General features: G+C 37.5%; 1 protein-coding gene across 3 annotated transcripts in view; it reads right to left on the bottom strand.

Annotated features, from left to right (window-relative positions):
• CPED1 (cadherin like and PC-esterase domain containing 1) overlaps nt 1-18,792 on the bottom strand; it is a 159,106-nt gene that overhangs the window by 23,538 nt on the left and 116,776 nt on the right. For all 3 annotated transcript variants that reach the window (XM_080393906.1, XM_080393908.1, XM_080393907.1), the window contains exon 17: nt 3,372-3,489. In XM_080393906.1, the coding sequence (XP_080250032.1) occupies nt 3,372-3,489 (118 nt within the window). The remainder of the gene's footprint in view (nt 1-3,371; nt 3,490-18,792) is intronic.

The raw sequence follows: 18,792 nt of genomic DNA, 5'->3' as shown, positions 1-18,792 counted from the left end.
ATGCAGTTTTCAGCATCATTTCAATCTGCATTTTGTGGTGCTTCAGCTGAAAGAGTTGGCATTGGCTCTACCAGGCAAAGGAAAATTCACCTGTGATTCAATGAAAGAGAGCAGGAAAGAGCGAGTTGCTGTTAGTTTATTCAACAAATAAAAATTAGTTAAAAAAAAGTATTACGAAAGCCTATAAGTAGAAGGTTTACACAGGAAGAGTGAAAGTAAACCAGATTTTTGGTTCATTAGGCCAGTTTATCAGTTGCATGCATAAATTTTCTGCTTAAGATATGAGATTAAACATTGCCAGTGCTCCCAAAAACTGGTCACCTAAAATGGCATGAAAAGAAATAAACTTTTAAAATAATTCATTAGGACTGTTTATCTTGTATTCAAAAAATATTAACCTAAAGTTAGAAAATTTAACCAATAAAGGCTGTACACTTAATTTGATGGGGTTTTTTATTCTTTCAGCCTCTTTTATTTTGGTTCAACCTTTCCCATTGTCATAGTCACAAATACACATATTCTGCTTTCAAGATCAAAATCAGTTTCTCTACAGTGCTGAACAGTTATCCACATAAAAAGAAAAAAATTCTAAACTGAAAACTCAAAATTTAAATATTTAACCTAACCTGATGCTAAAGATAGTTTATAGTGGATTTATGGCAAGTTTACTGTTATTTTTGGTGTCTATTTGGTACCCTAAGACTAATTTTTTTTTCTCTATGAATGGTCTATATAAATATATTTTCCTTTTGCTTTTAGCTGCATTTATGAAAAACAAAAGTAAAAATATTTTTAAAAGGACACGATTTTTATGCTACAGAATAAATGGCCTTAGACCTATAGACATGTCCAAGCTGAAATATTCTCCTTGTAACTGAAGGAGACACTCATCTTGAACAGCAGAGCCGTTCACGTCTCTGCTGGACCCAAACCTAGATAGCTGTTGAATGCAAAGGGAGAGCTCGTACACAATTATGTTAAATTGGATACAGTTGCAGAAAGTATGGGAAGTGAGATATAACTGAAACACATGTCACAGCAGCTAGGCAGAGCATTAGATGTGAAGCTGTGATCTCTTACCCACCAGATTTTGTAATTGTCTGCAAACCAAATTTCCACAGACTGCAGCATCCCGATTCGCCTGCAGGGATTTAGCACAACTTGGGGTTCTCATGAGGAGTCAAACACACAGGTAATGGTTGCTGACTTCTGTATTATTGATAATACAGCAATACTGAACCAAGAGCTAATCTTCCTATGATAGCCTGGTTTGTTCGAACCCCATTGAATCAAAGGGAATCTTCTGAAGGAAAAACGATTTTTGTTGCTATGAAAATCATAAATTCATTCCATGACCTAAACAAGATGGAAAGAAACTCCCCCTGTTGAATATTCCGGATTATATTGGGGGGGAGAGGAGAGAGAGAAATCATGTAAGTTAAATTCCTATTTGGTAACGTGCTGAGCTTCCTCCAAAGAACAGTGCCATGGTGACTAGGACAGGAAAGTCAGTTCTGCCTTTGGTTAGGACCTGAACTACTGTCTCTGCACTGCATCAAAGGACTGGAAATGAGACATGAAATCCTGGTTGTACTGAACTGCACTATCTCATCTCTATCTCTGCTGCTCTGTCTCAGCCTCTGCCTGTGTATGCACAAACACAAGCTTTTGCCAGCACAGATACTTTTTGCTGGGATAGCACCTCAGCATCACTATACAACTAAGCTGCACCCTGGAGTAAGATCAGTGTATGATGCTGCCTTACTTCTGCAGAAGTTTTGATTATTCTTCTGGAAGGAAATGGCATTGCTTGGCTCCTCTGAAAATTTAACTGAAGTAAAAGAGGTGTTGCTGCTTTAGCTGGGAATGTGCAATTGCTCCCATGTGTTAGGAAAACGTTCACTGCCAGGATTAGGATATCATTAGGTTGTTACAAATTTGGAATGATTTTCCGCAAAAAGCCATGCTTTCCAGTTCCAGTTGGAAGTTGTGACGTGCATTAAAACTATACAGTCACTTGTTGCCAGATACTGCAAACCCCACTTCTAGGCTCATTAGACACCTCTTGGCAAATTCACTTTATAAGCACAAATTATTCTTCCCTGTTTAATATACTTGTCCTTTGAGACTACATCTCCTGAAGTTTGTTTCCATTTTAATAGTGTATATTATTCACAATAAGGCTGTAAAAGATATTTTATATTCAGCTTCACTTAGCTAGATGCAGTTATATATTCAAAAGAAGCATGTTATATTTCAGGAGAAACAGACTGTCTGCCCCAGAAGGACTCTTCTATGGATTTGGTTTGGGCTTTCTAGTCAGGAACTAATACACACATAATGTCCTGATGTAGTAGCTTAGCATAGGTTGTGTTTCTTTATGATTAACAATTTGCTGTGTGATCAAAATACACTGCTAGGCACCACAGTGTCTCCTTTGTGTGTTCACTTCAGATAAAAAAAAATTAATGTGTGCCTCTGTTTCACATGAAGTGATGCATTCAGGCAGTTCTCGCATTCCTTTTACTTTGTATTGATTATCCCATGAATTTGTTGAAATTGACGGTGGTGAGAAGCTGCTCTATCTATGGCAAGATAAAAAATACAGTTGTGTTAGTAGACCATAAAAGAGCGTTGAGTTATTTTTCATTTGTCTAATAAAGAAATGGTCAGAATTATTTATTGTCTAATCCAGCAACAACTTAAACTATGAATAAGGCTGCATACCTGAATAGTCCTGTGGATTATTCAGATTTGTTAAAGTACATTTGCATAAATCTTTATGCAGCTGTAAACTGTAAACCATGTAAACATTAATATCTGTCTGACAGTCTGTTGCAGTCTGGATTCTCACTAAACCAAAAGGATGTCTTGATTGTATCGGTTATTCTATAATGTTTGATTTGTCCATCTTGTTTTTTAAGATGTAAATATATATTAAAAATAGTAACTGTTTGAAACTGTAAATTGTTTTTGTGTTTCCAATATAGAAGAAGAAATATAAAATTCAAATGGATCAGAATGTGTGTTCTTTTTCTAAAACTAATTTTTATTTTGAGTAAATAATCCCTTCCATTTACAATAAAGGATTTTTATGTTAAATTGTTTTGATGGAAATATTTGGGTTCGATGCATTTTAAAGGCTACATGACAATAATTCAATCAGTGGTGGATCACCGATTAGAAACTTCTTAGAGAAAAATTGTCACAAACTAATTAACATGATTTTAAAATCTGTAACTATTATGAGTTATTAGTTACATTTATTGTGAATAGGTTAGTGCATGTTCATAGAAAAGAGGAAACATAATTTTCAGTTTTACTTCGATGAAGTGCATGAGTTAATTTTCAGAATGGGATTAAGTACAAACCTTTTGTGTCCCCAGCTTCACAGGTCTTAAACATCGTCTCTGAAATTGCTAAGAGGTATTCATGAGATAGAGGCTGCAAGCCACAGGACTCCTCTGGACGAATTCGAGATCCACAGTCCTGAATTGAAATGAAATCTGTGAAAGACAGCACTGCACCCATCCATATGACTTTGAAATCCTCTTCAAGGACATTTAAGAGGAAAAAGTTATTTGGGTTTGGTTCTGCGTTCATTCATCCTTTGGTCTTCAATATGTATTTTTAATATGAGAAATAGAATCCTTTCTCCATTCAGACAATGCTTTTATAATAAATTATCCCAATCCACAATGAATGTACAAGATACTGCGTTTGCTAAAGATATAAGAAAATTTGTTAAGGCAAACATACATAACATTCAAATAATGTCATGTTGTCTCTACTCATCATACAATCTCTACCTATTTGCCCTTTGCGATATTGCATGCATATCTGCAGTCATATAGAATACATTTCTGTGATGAAATACCCCAAATTAGCTTGAGGAGATAGAGGTGTATAAACAAAAAGAGAAAGATAACCCCAAAATTTCAAGGGGAAAATGTTTGAACTAGTAGAGCAGTTACGAAGACTTAGTAGGGGTACTGAAGGAAAGGATTTAATATAACTATGAATATAATCTCCTTGTGAGTCTTCATGTGAGATGTAATCCATAGTAAACATTAGACATTACCATAAGATTAACATAAATAATTGAGATATTTATGTTTAAAAACAATAATCTTTTAATTAAGTTTTTTCATGGAAAAGAATCTGACCTTTTTTCCTGTTCTAGTTAGAGAAGAGCTCACTAAGAGTAATAATTAACACATACATGTTTTATCTATGTTTATACTTGGATACAGAAATATGGACTGGATATTAAATCAGCAAAATGTAGTAAATAACATGAAACTGCTAATGCACTGGCTTATACTGTAAAAACACTTCATAAGGCATTTCTCACATTTTTTAATTTCTGATAAATTTTATAGGCATTAGCAAAAACATATATGAAAATTAGTTATTGCCAGATGCCTAAAAAATTAACAGTAACAACCTGGAATACCAATAGATAAATTTTAAATTAACTTTCTTAAAATTTGCAAGTGAAAAGTGTTATTTGCTTTTAGAAAGCTTGAACATTATTCTATATGGAAGGGCAGAGGTGCCCCCAGCTCCCCAAAATTTCAGATGAAATATCCAGATAGTGATTCCTAACCTTAAGTTTTAGCACATATGGATTCTTGCATTTTAAGTAATGGGTTATATCAATTTCGTGCCTTTCAGTTACAGTTTTCAAGCATCCACTGGTAAGATACAAGTAACATCACAGCATTTGTAACATTGGACAATTCTTTTGGTAATTTTAGACATCTACAGTAGATACGGCTGCATGAGCTCCTCACTCTAGTTTGCCTTTCTCATTTCTGCAGAGAAATAGCATTCCTAGGACATTTTTAATCTGTTTTAGAGGTGCACTTCAGGATAAAATGAGTCACATCCCAAAAATGCCTTTCTCCTTCAACTGTAACAAGAGTTTAGAATGATTCAGAGTCCAATATCCACATTAGTTCAGATGAATCTCCTCAAATTACTTTGCAAAAATACTCATCCTCCATAGTGCATTGCCCTAATGGGTGCTATTGCCAATTGTTTCATCAGAAGATAGGAGCATTCTGGAGTACATGTTAGCTTGAGACAGTGTCTGCTACCTCATATTTCATTGTCTTCCCCCTATTTCTGTGTTGTGATAAGCTGACCAGAACACAAGGAGGGTTTTTTTTCACCAAACCTGAAAAGCTATAAACCTGAGACTTAAAACAGTGAAAAAGATAATGTTATGACAAAGGAGAAAATATGAAAAATTACTCTTGGCAATTATTATTTGATGTGCTTTTCTTATAAAATATTGTGTTAAAAATGCAGTTGTGGCCATTACTGGCTAAATGGAATATTTATTAGTCATGGTAATGTTCAATAATTCAAAATTTGCCTTTTTAAAGAATTGCATATACTTAGTACTACTAATTAGTTACAAACAAACTACACAAATGGAAACACACTTTTACTGGAGTGTGTCTGTTTCAAGGAGTATTCTTGTAACCAAAACCAGTAATAAAATGTAATTTCTCCAAAAAGAAAAAAATATTTTGTTGGTCTTTTCTTTACCAAAGCATGCTGATTCCTATTTTTATTTTCTAAAATGATACTAAAATTAATTTGGCGACTGTCATGTAATGTCATTCGCTGTTTCCATGAAACTATGCTACATCTAGGATGCTATGCCTAAATTAGACAAATGAACAAACAACAATTATGTCCTAATATTGGCAAGGTAAAACTTGATAGTAGGGTATGTGCCACTGATACAGATGGAGATATGAATCCATCCTCTGATTTAGTAAATACTGGTGTGTCTTGATTATGAAATCAAAACCCAAAGTGAAATAATTTTCTCACAATTATTCTTATCTCATTAAATTCCATGGTGGGGGGAAAAAATAAAGAAAAAATCTTCCCACTGACTTCAAAGGGTTAAGGTCATTTTTGTGCACAAAAAGTCAGAGAAATGGTAGATATGTATGAATTTTTTTGTACAGTTGTCCTGTTCTCTGCCTAATGCTCTATAACTAGGGAAAGCTGTTATGACAAAATGAATGGTACAGTATCTTCTAGTGTTAAACTGTGATATTGTCTTGGAGTCTGTAGGTCTGGACACACTGTACAGCTATTTGACAGTATTACTTCAACTAACATTAACATCAGAAAGCTCCTACCTTGCAGTAAAACAATTTGCACAGGACTTCACAAGAAAGCCCGAAATTCCTGAACGTGCTGCCATTGCTCTCAACACAGTGCCATAAAATAACTTAACAGGGATTTCCTTGTTCGTACCTCTGCCCAGGGTATGTGTTTAAACAAACACAAATTGATTTTAATTGCATTCCTTGGACAATATCATTAACGACAGTTTCATGTGGCTGGTTTATTACTAATCACAATCAATATGCAGGTCAAACTACATCACTAATTCCCTTTGACTTTGTTGTGCTTTCGAAGTATGCAAACCATGAATTTTAACACTGTGTTTAATATGCAATTCAAATCTGAAACTAAAGGGTCATGAGGGATTGTGAATCACTGAACAAGCCTTATTTGTTTCATCTTTACTTTTGTGGGAGACCAATCCTTTATCATCATTGACACATTTAATATAATGTGCAAAATGAACCTGTGGCAGCTACAGATGTCCCACAGCTCCACCAATGAACGGCACATTAAGGGCTTTTCTAACTGCCTGCGGGTTTTTAAAATTTTCTTCAGGTTCTGCAGTGACATGACGTCCCTCTTGCCTTGCCCAAAGATGAAACATCTAGTGATCTTAAGTATGTTTACAAAAGATCACTCATGGCAAAGATGAGAGCCAGACATGTAAACTTAAATGATAGCTCTTGCTCAGTGTCTGTTGCCCTGCAAACCTTCACTTTTAGAAGGCAGACATAAAAAGGCCCTTGAAATGTCTGGATTAGAATCAAAAGAAAAATTTCCCTGCATTACGTACTTCAATGCACAGTTAGAATCAACTCTTTATAAGACTGGTTTGGCATTTCACTAGTAAAGTCACTTTTATCTTTACCAAAGATTTTCTGGACACTAGCAAATAAAAGAGGAATAAAGCTTTCCTCTGTACATCTAGATAGCTTTCAGTCAGTATCAGTTGATACTTAGAGAGTGATCATTTCTGGAGTCTATCTGCTGTGTGAAATGAGAATTGTTTCTGTTCAGACCACACTACAGTGAACTTGATTCTTCACAAAGTTTTGGCCTTTAAGAGGTCACACAGATTTTTGAACCTGCTAGTTTACAGTTTTCTCAAATTACTAGTTTGGTGTTATTCATGCATATGTAATTTCATTTATTTACAGTCTAGACAGCTGATTTGATAAGAATTTTGTTTGTTTAGCTCAGCTATCAATAACTGCACTGTATTTCCTCTCAACTATATACTTATGCATATGCATATACATATACATATACATACATAGTTTCAGTCAAGTGTACATAAATATAAAAAAACCCCAAAGTTTTAAAATCATATGGATCTGTGTGTGTGAGAGAGATAGCATTATAAGCATTATAAAGCATTATAAAGATGATCTGCACTCATGCAGCTAATACCATGGAATCAATGTCATATACATAATACCATTGTAGTTGCAGTTATGCTTTAGATTAAGAGATCTAACTTAACTATTAATGGATTTTTAATTGCTGTTGTACTTTTCTTACCACCTCCACCATAATAAAAGAATGATTACACTGAAAATGCAGTAATTGGCTATAGATTAACCGCATAAGCCATTAAAAGGAGAGAAGAAGCCCATGACTTTCCTGGGAGAGCTTGTATCGAATAGTGACAAATTGTCCATCTGTGTTTGAACGGTTGGTGCTTCAGGAGTAACAGAGCACCACATAACAACAAAAAAGTTACTTTTAGCATCTACAGATGCTGCTACCTGTCAGCTCAGAAAGGCATTTTAAAATAGGAAGGTAGGATTTTCAGAATTTTCTGGAATAACCCAACTCTGTCCACTCAAAGCTGTTGCTGAAACTGTAATTTTCAGTGGAGCTAGACTTATACTAATTAATTTCATGCTTTGGAAACTTCCACCCAGGATGCCTGTATCCAGGCTCCACACTCAGCTTTGTCAATAAAAGTCATTCTTACATTTGTATTAAAATCCCTAGCGGTCAATGGGAATGGTGGGCTCAACATTTTGAAAACCAGGTGATTTCTGCTTAGGTACTCACATCTGAAATTGGACCCAGCCCAAATCACTGGAAGCCTGTCCCTACCAGACTAATGAAGGATCAGCATGTCAGAATGTTTTAAACTAAAGAACAAGAGAAATATAACTGAGCTCACAGAAATTCATTTCAGCATTGCATAAAACCAACATGTAACCAAAATCCTGCATCTTTTTAACACCCAGAGCCCACGTGTGTCTGGGAACCAGATGAGACAAACCTTGTTCCCTTGGCAAAGAAGGGAGGAAACGTCTCCATCCACTGAGCTCTGACTCTGCAGTCCTTTGGCCAGCATCGCCCGTCAGCCTGGCAGGTCACCCAGCCACCTCCTCCAAGGCACCGCAGCCCTGCCTCATCTTATGGGGCTGCCGGGGCTGCCTTATTTCTTGTGACTGTTTACATTTTTGAGACAACAGAACCAAGCTTGTTGTGAAAGAGGTGATTTTGAATGCTTTTCTGTTGGCCTTTGTAGGCTCGTTGACTTAACCTTATTTAATCTGGTTCTATTTAAGCTGACCCAAGTTTCTCATTAAATCCTTTCGTGTCTCTTTAGTCCATCTTTTTCTACTATTTTACACATAACTAAAACGGGATGAAAAGTGATTGAAAATGATGCTATGGAAGGAATTCTAATAAAATTAGTTGAAGAGTGAGCTCATGAAATAGTGAAATTGTATCTTATTGCTAGGGAATAAATTGGGAGCAGATGGATTAGTTCCACTCTATCAACTTTATTAATATGGCAGTAATAAATGAAGGAACAGTTGGCATATTGACTTCTATTCAACTGTCTCCCTCTGTCTGGCTGCATTATTTAGTGATAGATGAACCTCCAAAGATTCAGAGGTTCAGGCTGGTTCAGTTCAACACCCAAATTAACTAGACTGAACTGAAACTTGTGGACGTATGAAATAGGTCTAGAAAGCTCTCAAAAGGAGAGGGAGAGTCTCCTGAGAAGTTTCAGTTCACTGCTGCTTTTGGCTGGGAAACAATGACTATTATTGTTCATCAAGCACTGTCTAAGACAGAGGTGAAGACATTGTTTATGTCAAAAAACAGACAAATCCATGAAACAGAGAGTATAGTATTAATGGGTTAAACTGATAGAGTAATGGTTCCATGTGCTGCAGCTATGTTTTAAAGGAAAGAAACTGCCACCCTTGTGTTTTATAAGGAACCTAATGTGTTCCATCTGCAAAAATGGGATAATACTGTCACAAAAAACCATTAAGATATGCTCAGTTCCACACGGATCTGCTAGAGGCCATAAAAACACTTTAGAAAAGGAGTCTGGGCACTCAAAGGGTTGGAACATACAGTGCACAGACATCAGTAGGAGACTGGGAATGATATGAAAAGCTGAGATATGGGCCATATTGTCAAGGCATGGTGAAGACATCAGAGAACAGTTTAAAATGTGTACAAAGCGCAGTCATCAGTCTAAATTGCTTTCAAATTCTTACTAGCGCTATTCATGTTGTTGCAATAATTCTTATTATTTTGTCTGAAGAATACCAGCATACTGTGAATTGCAAACTTCTGCATAGAAATTTTTTGGGGGAATAATGTCACATGCTTTAATCAGTAATGGAAGAACGTCATATCTATGCAGTATTTTTACTATCTGCTAAAGAGCATTTGAAAATGCCAGTAGATGCCTCTCTACAAAGACAACTGCCTCAAAGCATGTACAGATTATAGGGACAAACAAATTTTATCTTGACAATAGAGCAGATGCAAAGTGGCTTCCTCTGCACTGAGAATTCTGACCTCACAGAAAGCTAAGAAACTGTTTTGAGAAATAAGATCTACTTATAAAGAGAAAACATTGCAAGTTTCATACCACTATTTTAAATACATTTTATGTGTGTGGAGACTATAAAATAATCCTTTCACTCGATGAAGGATTTTGATTCAATTCCATTTTACATCATGTTTAATGCTGCACACGATGTCAGTTAGATTATCTGCCTTCCTGTTCCCAAATAGTCAATAGTTCAAAGTTCTGCATTTATGAACAACAGAACAAAAATATTCGCATGAAGGCTAAAAAGCATGACTTTTAATCTAGCAGAGACTTGTGAATTATGATTATAAACAGCTTAGAGATGCAGCAGAATTAGTTGAAGCAGAACAACTGAATGTGAGATCCAACTCCATTAAGAATAGAATATTGTAAACCTAAGTTTTGGGAAATGCTTCAAACTGTACCTGAAGATAACTACAGCTTTCTTTTTTTCTTTTTCTTTTTCTTTTTCTTTTTTTTTAATATTTGAAGCTATCATCTGCATGGATTTTTCAACTGCTTTATTAGCAAACATGTTTTCCTAATGTAATTAATGATATTTTTCCCAAGCAAGAACAGTGACCATTTCCAGCTTGTATGCTTGATAAACTAAAACCACTAAGCAAGAAAAAATGGAATGAAAAGAATTTAGTGTTTCTTCCTCCTTCAAAATGAAGATAAAACAGCTATTTTAGGTTCAGGTGTGGTTTTAAAAGGGAGACATTAATGTTGACCTGGAGACTTTAAAGCTGTATCAGTTTTGGATTCCCACTTACTCTTAGTCTGCGGCCCCATTTCCACCCCTGCACCTCCCATCTTTTCCCAGTGCAAGCTCTGACTGTGAATTGCCTTGAATTTTGCCAAGTACACTATTTGAAAATGGGGAATAGCTTGAGATAAACCATATGCTTTGAATGTGCAAGAAGTAAATATTTTATGTGATAACTAAATGAACACAAAAGTGCCAATGTGTCCCTGACTACTTTCCCTGGTAATTAGGTAAAAAATGTACTATATTAGCTGGGAAATCTCACAGCCTTGTGGCTATTTATAAGGAGCATTCTTTCCTACCCTCCCATGCTCACGGTATATGACATTCACAGTTCGTATTGCAGAGATCTATACTCTACAACTTCCTATGTGCAAGAGGTGCTTGAGTTCTAGCCTTGTCCCTTTGATTTTAAACTAAAACCTTTATATCACAGCCATGAAAAACACAGCAAAACTTCTTACACTGAACCGATATCACCATATTCAGAAAGTATGAAAAAGTTTGAAAGAATGAGTTGAAAAGCATTACCGTTCATTCATGAATTCTGAAATTGAAATACTCTGACAGTGAATGCAATGCATTGAAAAAACATGCTAGCCAAGGACTCGGTCCGGTGAGCTGTGTATCTACTAAAGCTCCTGTTAAATCTGCTTTTCACATTAAGCAAGGCTTGCAGATTTGAACTCAATGTTTCAGGGTGTACCATACCAGAAATAGTTCTTTCTTATTTTTAGTACAAAATCCTGTAGACCTTGCAAATACATATATATTAACTTTATTTAGGGCTCGGGGCATACTGAGGTTAAGATTCCAAGGAGAGATTTAGGATATTTGGGTCCAATTCATAACTCTGCTTTTTTTGTTCTGCATCAGCTTGGGCAGATGACTTGAACCTCCATCCAACACTGCTCACGCTTGTAATGTGTCATCTCAAAACCCTCACTCAGTTGCCACCCTCCTCCCGAGTGCCTAAGTTTCTTCTAGTGGGCATAGTCAGCAGAGCTGTGTTAGTCAGACCCTAGCCCTAAGAGAGTTCCAAAATCCCTTTCCCGGCAGTGCTCGAGCTGATGCTGTGTTCTCAGCACATGGCACTGGGAGTGTGCAGTGCACAAAGCACTGACTGGCATCTGCACGGTAGAACATTTCCCTGTGATATAGCAAATAAAGTTTAACTGATTTGCAGCAGAGATTTCAGGTCAAGCTCCCAAGGTCTTCCCTCCAGTCGGTGGGCTATTCTGGGCAGTTTTGTCTCAGTCTCTCCCAAGGAAACCGTTTGCATTGGCTTTGTACATACAATTAAATGCTGACTTGTAAAGAGCCTTGAACCCGATGAACCTGCAGGCTAGATGTGTGTAAAGATTGTGGGGTGAAACTGGAGGGAGGGGGCACCACCATGCTCCCTGTTAACTTTTACGTGAGAAAGGACTGACTGAAGTAGGTACTTAGCTCCCTGAGAGAGCACATGGCAATTCAAATTGGAGGACAGGCTGTTGTGCACCCCAACTGGATGTGTAACTCACAGAGAAAGGTACACTTAAGATACATGCCTTTCCATAAGATTTTCTGAAGGTAATACCTCTGACTCCCTAATAACTGTGCTGACTTGTGAAGAATCTTATTTTTACAAGCTGAACTCTTCACTTCAAATTTAAAGAAAAGGACTTTTTTGTATTTGCTTGCTTGCCCCAGTTGTGTCAGATGTTCTACTAGGAAAAAAAAAAAAAAAAAAGCAGCAAAATTAAACCTTTCTCTGCCAGCTTTACCTCACTAATCCTCCCTACACAATAAATAAGGAGCCTAGTTACGCTGCTTGAATATGGTGTAATTCCCTAGGCCTCAGGATGCTTAAATCTCTCTCTTCCCAAATGATTTTCCTGTCTTCTCCCACACATCCCTTAAACATGAGAAAAGGAATTTAATACTGATTTTTTTCAGCAAATGATTAATGAGGAATAGCTGGTTGCTCTCTGGTGACTGCCAAATAGGATGCAAAAGAACTAAGTTCTGAAAGTCCGGTTCAATAGCAGCACTAATTTTGCTTCTTTTTCTAATTTAAAATAAATAAATAAATAAATGGAATGTCAGGATTTCCTTTCTTAGTCTAAATTGAGATTAAATTGGCCCAAAGGACTGAAAAGATATTACTGAGCCATGGATGGACTGACAGCAAGATTTCAAGAGCATTGTTACCTTGGGGAAAGTAGACAGAAACCAAGCTAAAGAAATAAAACCTGAATGGACTGAATATATTCATAAAAAAAGACAGAAAAGTTTATTTATGTTATGTTGGCTGCAGGGTGAATTAAAATGGTTTTTATTTAAGGAATTAGTGCACATGCTGTTTTATCCAGAAATTGTTCTCTGTGGCATACGAGGTTTTGGAATACACATCAGAGCTATGCATGGTCTGGGGAACACTGAGGAATCCACTACCACAGGCTCAGGAACACCAAGTGGAAGACTTCTGAAACTGTTTTCCCAGACCCAGTGAGTTTGTGCCTTTCATGTAAAGGCAGAGTCCACACATGTGTGGAAGCTTCATTCTAACGGAAAGCACGCTTGTATCTGGTGGACAACGGGAGGTATTTCCCTTTGCATATTTACAGTCTGCACTGACACACGTTTGAAGAGCGCAAGCACACGGCCAGCTTTGTGCAGCCATGTGCTTTGATGTTGGCTGTCTTTAATGGTGTTCCAGTGAACACCCAGGGCCAGATCCTGAGAGCAGTTGTGATGAACACCTGAGTCCTCCAAGTCAACTCCCAAGAGCTGAAACCCTCCTCTTCGAAAAGCAATTCCCCTGGTGAAAGGACCTAAGATTGCTCTCCAGTGAGAGTGGTACAAAGGGTTTCTCTGCTCAATACCCAGTCTGCACTGAAAATACCACCCAGGTATAGACAGTCAGAGGGACACCGGGGGTGCTGCTGGGCGCCTGAGCCTGGGGGTGTTCATTTTGTGGAAGGCCACCTCAGCAACTACTGCTCCTCCCCTGAAAGGTGCCAAGAAGCAAAGAGGCGTGTGAAAGAGATGTGCATTTGTTGCAATGCCCCCATTATGGGCAGGGATGACCCCTAACACCTTGTGCTTTCCCAGCAGCCCAATGGGAGGCAGGTCATAGCGGCCAGCATCCCTGCAAGCAGCAGCCTGAACCTTTTGTATGTGGCTGTGGTTTTGAGGTGGCCTTTGACGAAGGGCCCATGTCTGATAAAGGGTCCATCTCTGAGGCTTTTCTGGCCATATGTCAGACCCTTCTCTTATTAAGACATTAGGCTATTTGTTTAAGGTTCAAAGACCTTGAGAGGGTATATTTTTAGAAAGAGAGCATTTACACAAATCTTTCTAACTGTAACAAGCAAATATTTTATGAAATATCTATTACTGATGTAAAGTTTAGATTCTTGTTGCATACGCAACGAAATGTGAGGGATAAAGCTAAGAATATGTAAATGACACTAGAGAAAGTGTCTGTACAAATGTCCAGGGCAGATGGACAGTGCATGGATAGGTCTCCATTCCACACTATCTGTAACTCAAATTGAAGCCACTTATAAGCAGAAGGTTCTTTATAAACCCACAGAAGTGCAGAAGGGAAGGGAAGACTATGACTTTAACTCCATATGTATGAAAGAAAGTGAGAGAATGTAAAGATTTAAGTGGGGTTTTTGCTCCTTTCTTCCTCTTCAGTTAAAAGCTTTAGTAAAAATACAATACTTAAAAGGAAATCAGACAACATTATCTGAGATTAAAGTTTCTTGGACATTGCACACAATGAAGACTATCAAAACAGAAAAGATAAATGTATTTATAGACAGTATCTGGTTGTCATTTATACTTTCCTTTTACCACACTGTGGCTTACCATGAAAATAATGAAGTAATGAAGGACCAATTTGCCTTTGAAAATCAATACATATTTCATTCAGAAGAACCTTTGAGTTAGAATATTTTCCTTGCTGTGTAACAGCTATGTCCAGCACTAAATTTTACATATCCCCAGATACGCATTTAATATACACAGCTGGGAGACAGGAGTAAGACAGGCAAATTTGTTTCCCTAGAACACCTACAAATCTGGCCATGTAGTAATTTATTTTCTAAACTATAATGGGGTAAAATTGACTCTAATGAATTTGCGGCACACTTGCCACTATAACCACAGAAGTGAATTTCATGGATTTTTATTAATCATGATCTTTTTCAAAAGATACTGATTAAAGGTTTGCCTTCTGGTGCATAGCAGACTGAAAATGCAGCCTTCTTACAGCTTGATGGGTTACTGGACAGCAGACTGCATGCAGGTAGCTTTCACACATGGACAGGAACAGATTGCATGCAGTTAGTTCCAAATGAGCAGATTGAAGCTAGAATTTGCCCCGTTTTCTCCAACAGCCTGCTTGCAGTAATTTACTACTGCATGTCCTTTTCATTCAGCTAAAGTAATCAAGCAGCCACTAGTTGAACAAAGCCCCCCTCATAAAAAGCAACTAATTACTTCTGAAGACTGAATAATGTGCTTAGTGACAATGTTTACTGCACAAGGCATGATAAGCGATGCTGATCTGATGCCTTGCTTTGGTCAATGCTGAGATTACAGCAGCACAGAGATGCAGCACAGTGGAAATAGAAAAAAAAAATATTGAAATTCAGGCTTCATCAACAATGTATTAAGGAAGTTAATTATAGCTTACTAATCACCTAAGTTCCCCTGACCTACACAAATAGTTTTATACAACAAATTGCTCTGCCTAATAGAGATGTCTGGAAGTTTTCTGTGATTCACTTCAGGTCTGGGGAGCAATGAGGAAGCAAATAATGCAGCCAGTGCAGCACTACAAACATAACTGAATCAAAGTGATGCAGGTTGTTCTCCCCCAAATGTCAGAAACATGTTAACTACTGTTTTTCTTGCAAGGTCAGAGGCTAAACTTGGATCTGGGCAATGTTCCAGGCCAAGGTGGTGACCCAACCTACTCTCACCAAGATTCAGCACTTCAAAGAAATAATTCTGTATAGAGCTAAGGACTCCTCCGGCTTTCGTATGGATTGTGAGTCAGCCTATAAGGTGTTTTGTGTTTAACTTTCTTGTGTCCTCTAATAAAATAAATTGCTGTAAATACAGGTTTCTGTAGATGTGGAACATTTCCTTCAGCAAAGTGGGCATTAGTACATCCACATCCCATAGCAAACCCTCCCACATTACAACTCACGTGTTGTTTTTGTGACTGATGGGTTTATTTGATCCCAGGCAATGCCTTCTGAGCAGCTCTAAAACCATGGGTTGAATATGATCTTATTGTTTCAATACTTTTGCCTAGACAGATGAACAATCTGGCTGATTGCCTGCCCTTACTCCTAGTCGTTAACCAGCTATTTTTCACCTTCCTACTCTTCCTCAGTAAGGTACTGGATATCTTGCAATAGGAATTTTACAGTGTTTGCCCGGTAGTAACTCAAAACCACTAAAAATGTTGAATCAAACACACATCTCAGATTCCCTCCAGTACGAGCTCTCTTCTATCTGGCTTTAAAGGCTTGCCAGAACTTACTGTGGACACTGAGACCCTGGCCTTGCAGCAAATTTGGCTGTTGCAGAAAACTAAAATGTTTCCAGTTCAAATGAGGCTCGAGGATGTAAAAGGACTGAGATAATGGAAGAGAGCTATTTCAGCAAATATTAGATTACAGTGTATTGTGACATAGCATATATTAGATACCATTATATACTGTAATCTATGTTAGATACCTGATAGTGATCTAACAAAGGTTAAATCAAGTGTTAGTGCAAGGATGTTGTCATCTTGCTTTTACTTACTTTTAATTCCCTCCTTCCACATCCTTTCTACAGACTTTTATGTTTGACAACAGTTCAGATTGTATAAATTTACAGTCTTTTTTTATAGAAATACACAGATGTGGAGTAATCTTGCTGTGCTGATTCTGATCTTTACCCTTCAGCTGCTAATACCCTTTTCTTTCATAAAAATGCCAGTTCTGCATGACTGAATCAGGGGAGGATACTTCTAGAAAAGTATTCATGTTTGAAAACTTCTTATTTCTTTTCAATTGTTTTTTCATATTACCAATATGAGACAGCAGGAAGGCTGGAGGGAATGTCAGAAAGGGGAAAGGGAATAAAGAAGGATATGGGTTAAATGAACAGTAAACCTTTTTGTTAGGGTATACAGCTGTCTAGATGTGCCATGTTATGGCAATTGAATATAATAGCTTAAATAATTGTTTGCAATTGCTAAAAAATACTTGGAAATACTTTTAAATGCCTCTATCCTGCACTATTAAACCTGCCTTCTATTATGCTGAAAAAATAACATAGGAGGAAACAACTCAAGATTTGCTGCTAGTCTGAAAGCACTGCATTTCTGCAGTGAACTAAGAGGAAAGTATGTAGTAGATAAATTCTAGCTTACCATTTTGCAAAATGTCCATACAAAGACTGATCTTAATAGACCACAACACAGAGATTATGGTGATTAAATAAACTCCTTCTAGGCTGATGAACTTCAGTATCTAGCATAGTGGGGAACAAAAAGGTACACAGGTCCAACAAATGACATTGATGCAGCTATGAAAACCCACACAAGAGCTCCAAATGGCCTTCACCCTGCCAAGTTCAATGGCTTGGGAATGACTCTGCTTTTTCCCGTACAAACCCCTTCACTCTATCAGAGTGCAAAAGCGAAGCTTCATGTAAATGAGACTTGGATGTGCTGTAAGGCATTTCTTGTAAAGCAAGAAAGCTGTCTCAGTCCTCTGCCTTGCTCACCCTCCAGTAACTGACTGAAGTTGTGAAGTTAGTTCTGAGCTGAAGCCAAATGAAAAAGGTGCTATCATTATTTATGAGTGCTGGTGGTCCGCCGGCAGTGTGCCATTCACAACCAGTTCTTACAAGTTGGACATTTCCCAAGATACTTTTTTCCTGTCTTCTGATTGACCTCAGTGGCAGCTGTTGAGTGCAATTATCTCAAAGGTCCACAAGGCTGACGAGCACCTCTCCTCAGCAAATACAGCAAGTTCCAAAAGTAAACTCTATCCTTTCACACTGCTCAATAGTGAATGCCTCAAATGCCAGGAGCTAATGCCAGCTGTAGGTTCCCCAAATACTCATTTTTGTACCCTGCCAGATACAGCTCACATACATAATTATTTTTTCTGACAGAGCAACTCTTCAGATCTGCTTCTCTTTCTTTTCTGAAGTACAAGATCCTTATCCAAAGCTTTCCTCACACAGACACTAGTGGTATCAAAAACCCATAATGTTAAATCACGATATACTGTCAGAAAAATGACAAATGGAGCAAAAACATGCTAATCATAACTTTATGGTGATTTTATCTGGAATAACTTGCCGCTTGCAATATCCACATGTGCAGTGTTTAAGGGGTTGTCTGACCGCATGTTTTTGATCCACATCTGTCAAGTAAGACCAGAGATCTGTTTGCACAGTGTAATGTTCTGGAACATTATGATGCTTCCACAAGTATTTCTGGCTTATAAAGCAAGAAATGGGTTACCTTGAGGCGGTGGTATGTTCATCTGTGTTTTAAATGCTACAGTTGTAACATTCTTCATATTTTGTAATTTGTATTCAGATGTCAAATGATAGAATTTCAAAATGAAAAGGTACTTCCAATCATTTATAGAAACTAACATATATAGCTTTAAATCTTTTGCATCATAATGATTTGCCACAGTCAAAAAGCACATCTGATTTATTTTATATCTCTCAAAAATATTCCCGTTCTATATAGTTCACAGAATCACACAGTCGCGAAATCATTCCTGTTGGAAAGAACCTCAGGAGGTCTCTAATCTAACCTCTTGCTCCACACAGACTCAGCTATGAGATCAGACCAGGTTGCTCAGGTTGCTTTGTCTATTCTGGTCTTGAAAACCTCCAAGGATGGGGCCTGCACAACTCCCCTCTGCAGTCTGCATCACTTGACTGTCCTCAAAGTGAGAAATGTCCCCTTACATGTTCCTAGTCAGAAACTGCCCTGGTTCACTTCGTGACCGTCGGC

Source organism: Falco punctatus (assembly GCF_963210335.1).
Source record: "Falco punctatus genome assembly, chromosome: 6".
In the NCBI taxonomy this organism is placed as follows: Eukaryota; Metazoa; Chordata; class Aves; order Falconiformes; family Falconidae; genus Falco; species Falco punctatus.
This window is presented reverse-complemented; position numbering and strand designations above follow the sequence as displayed.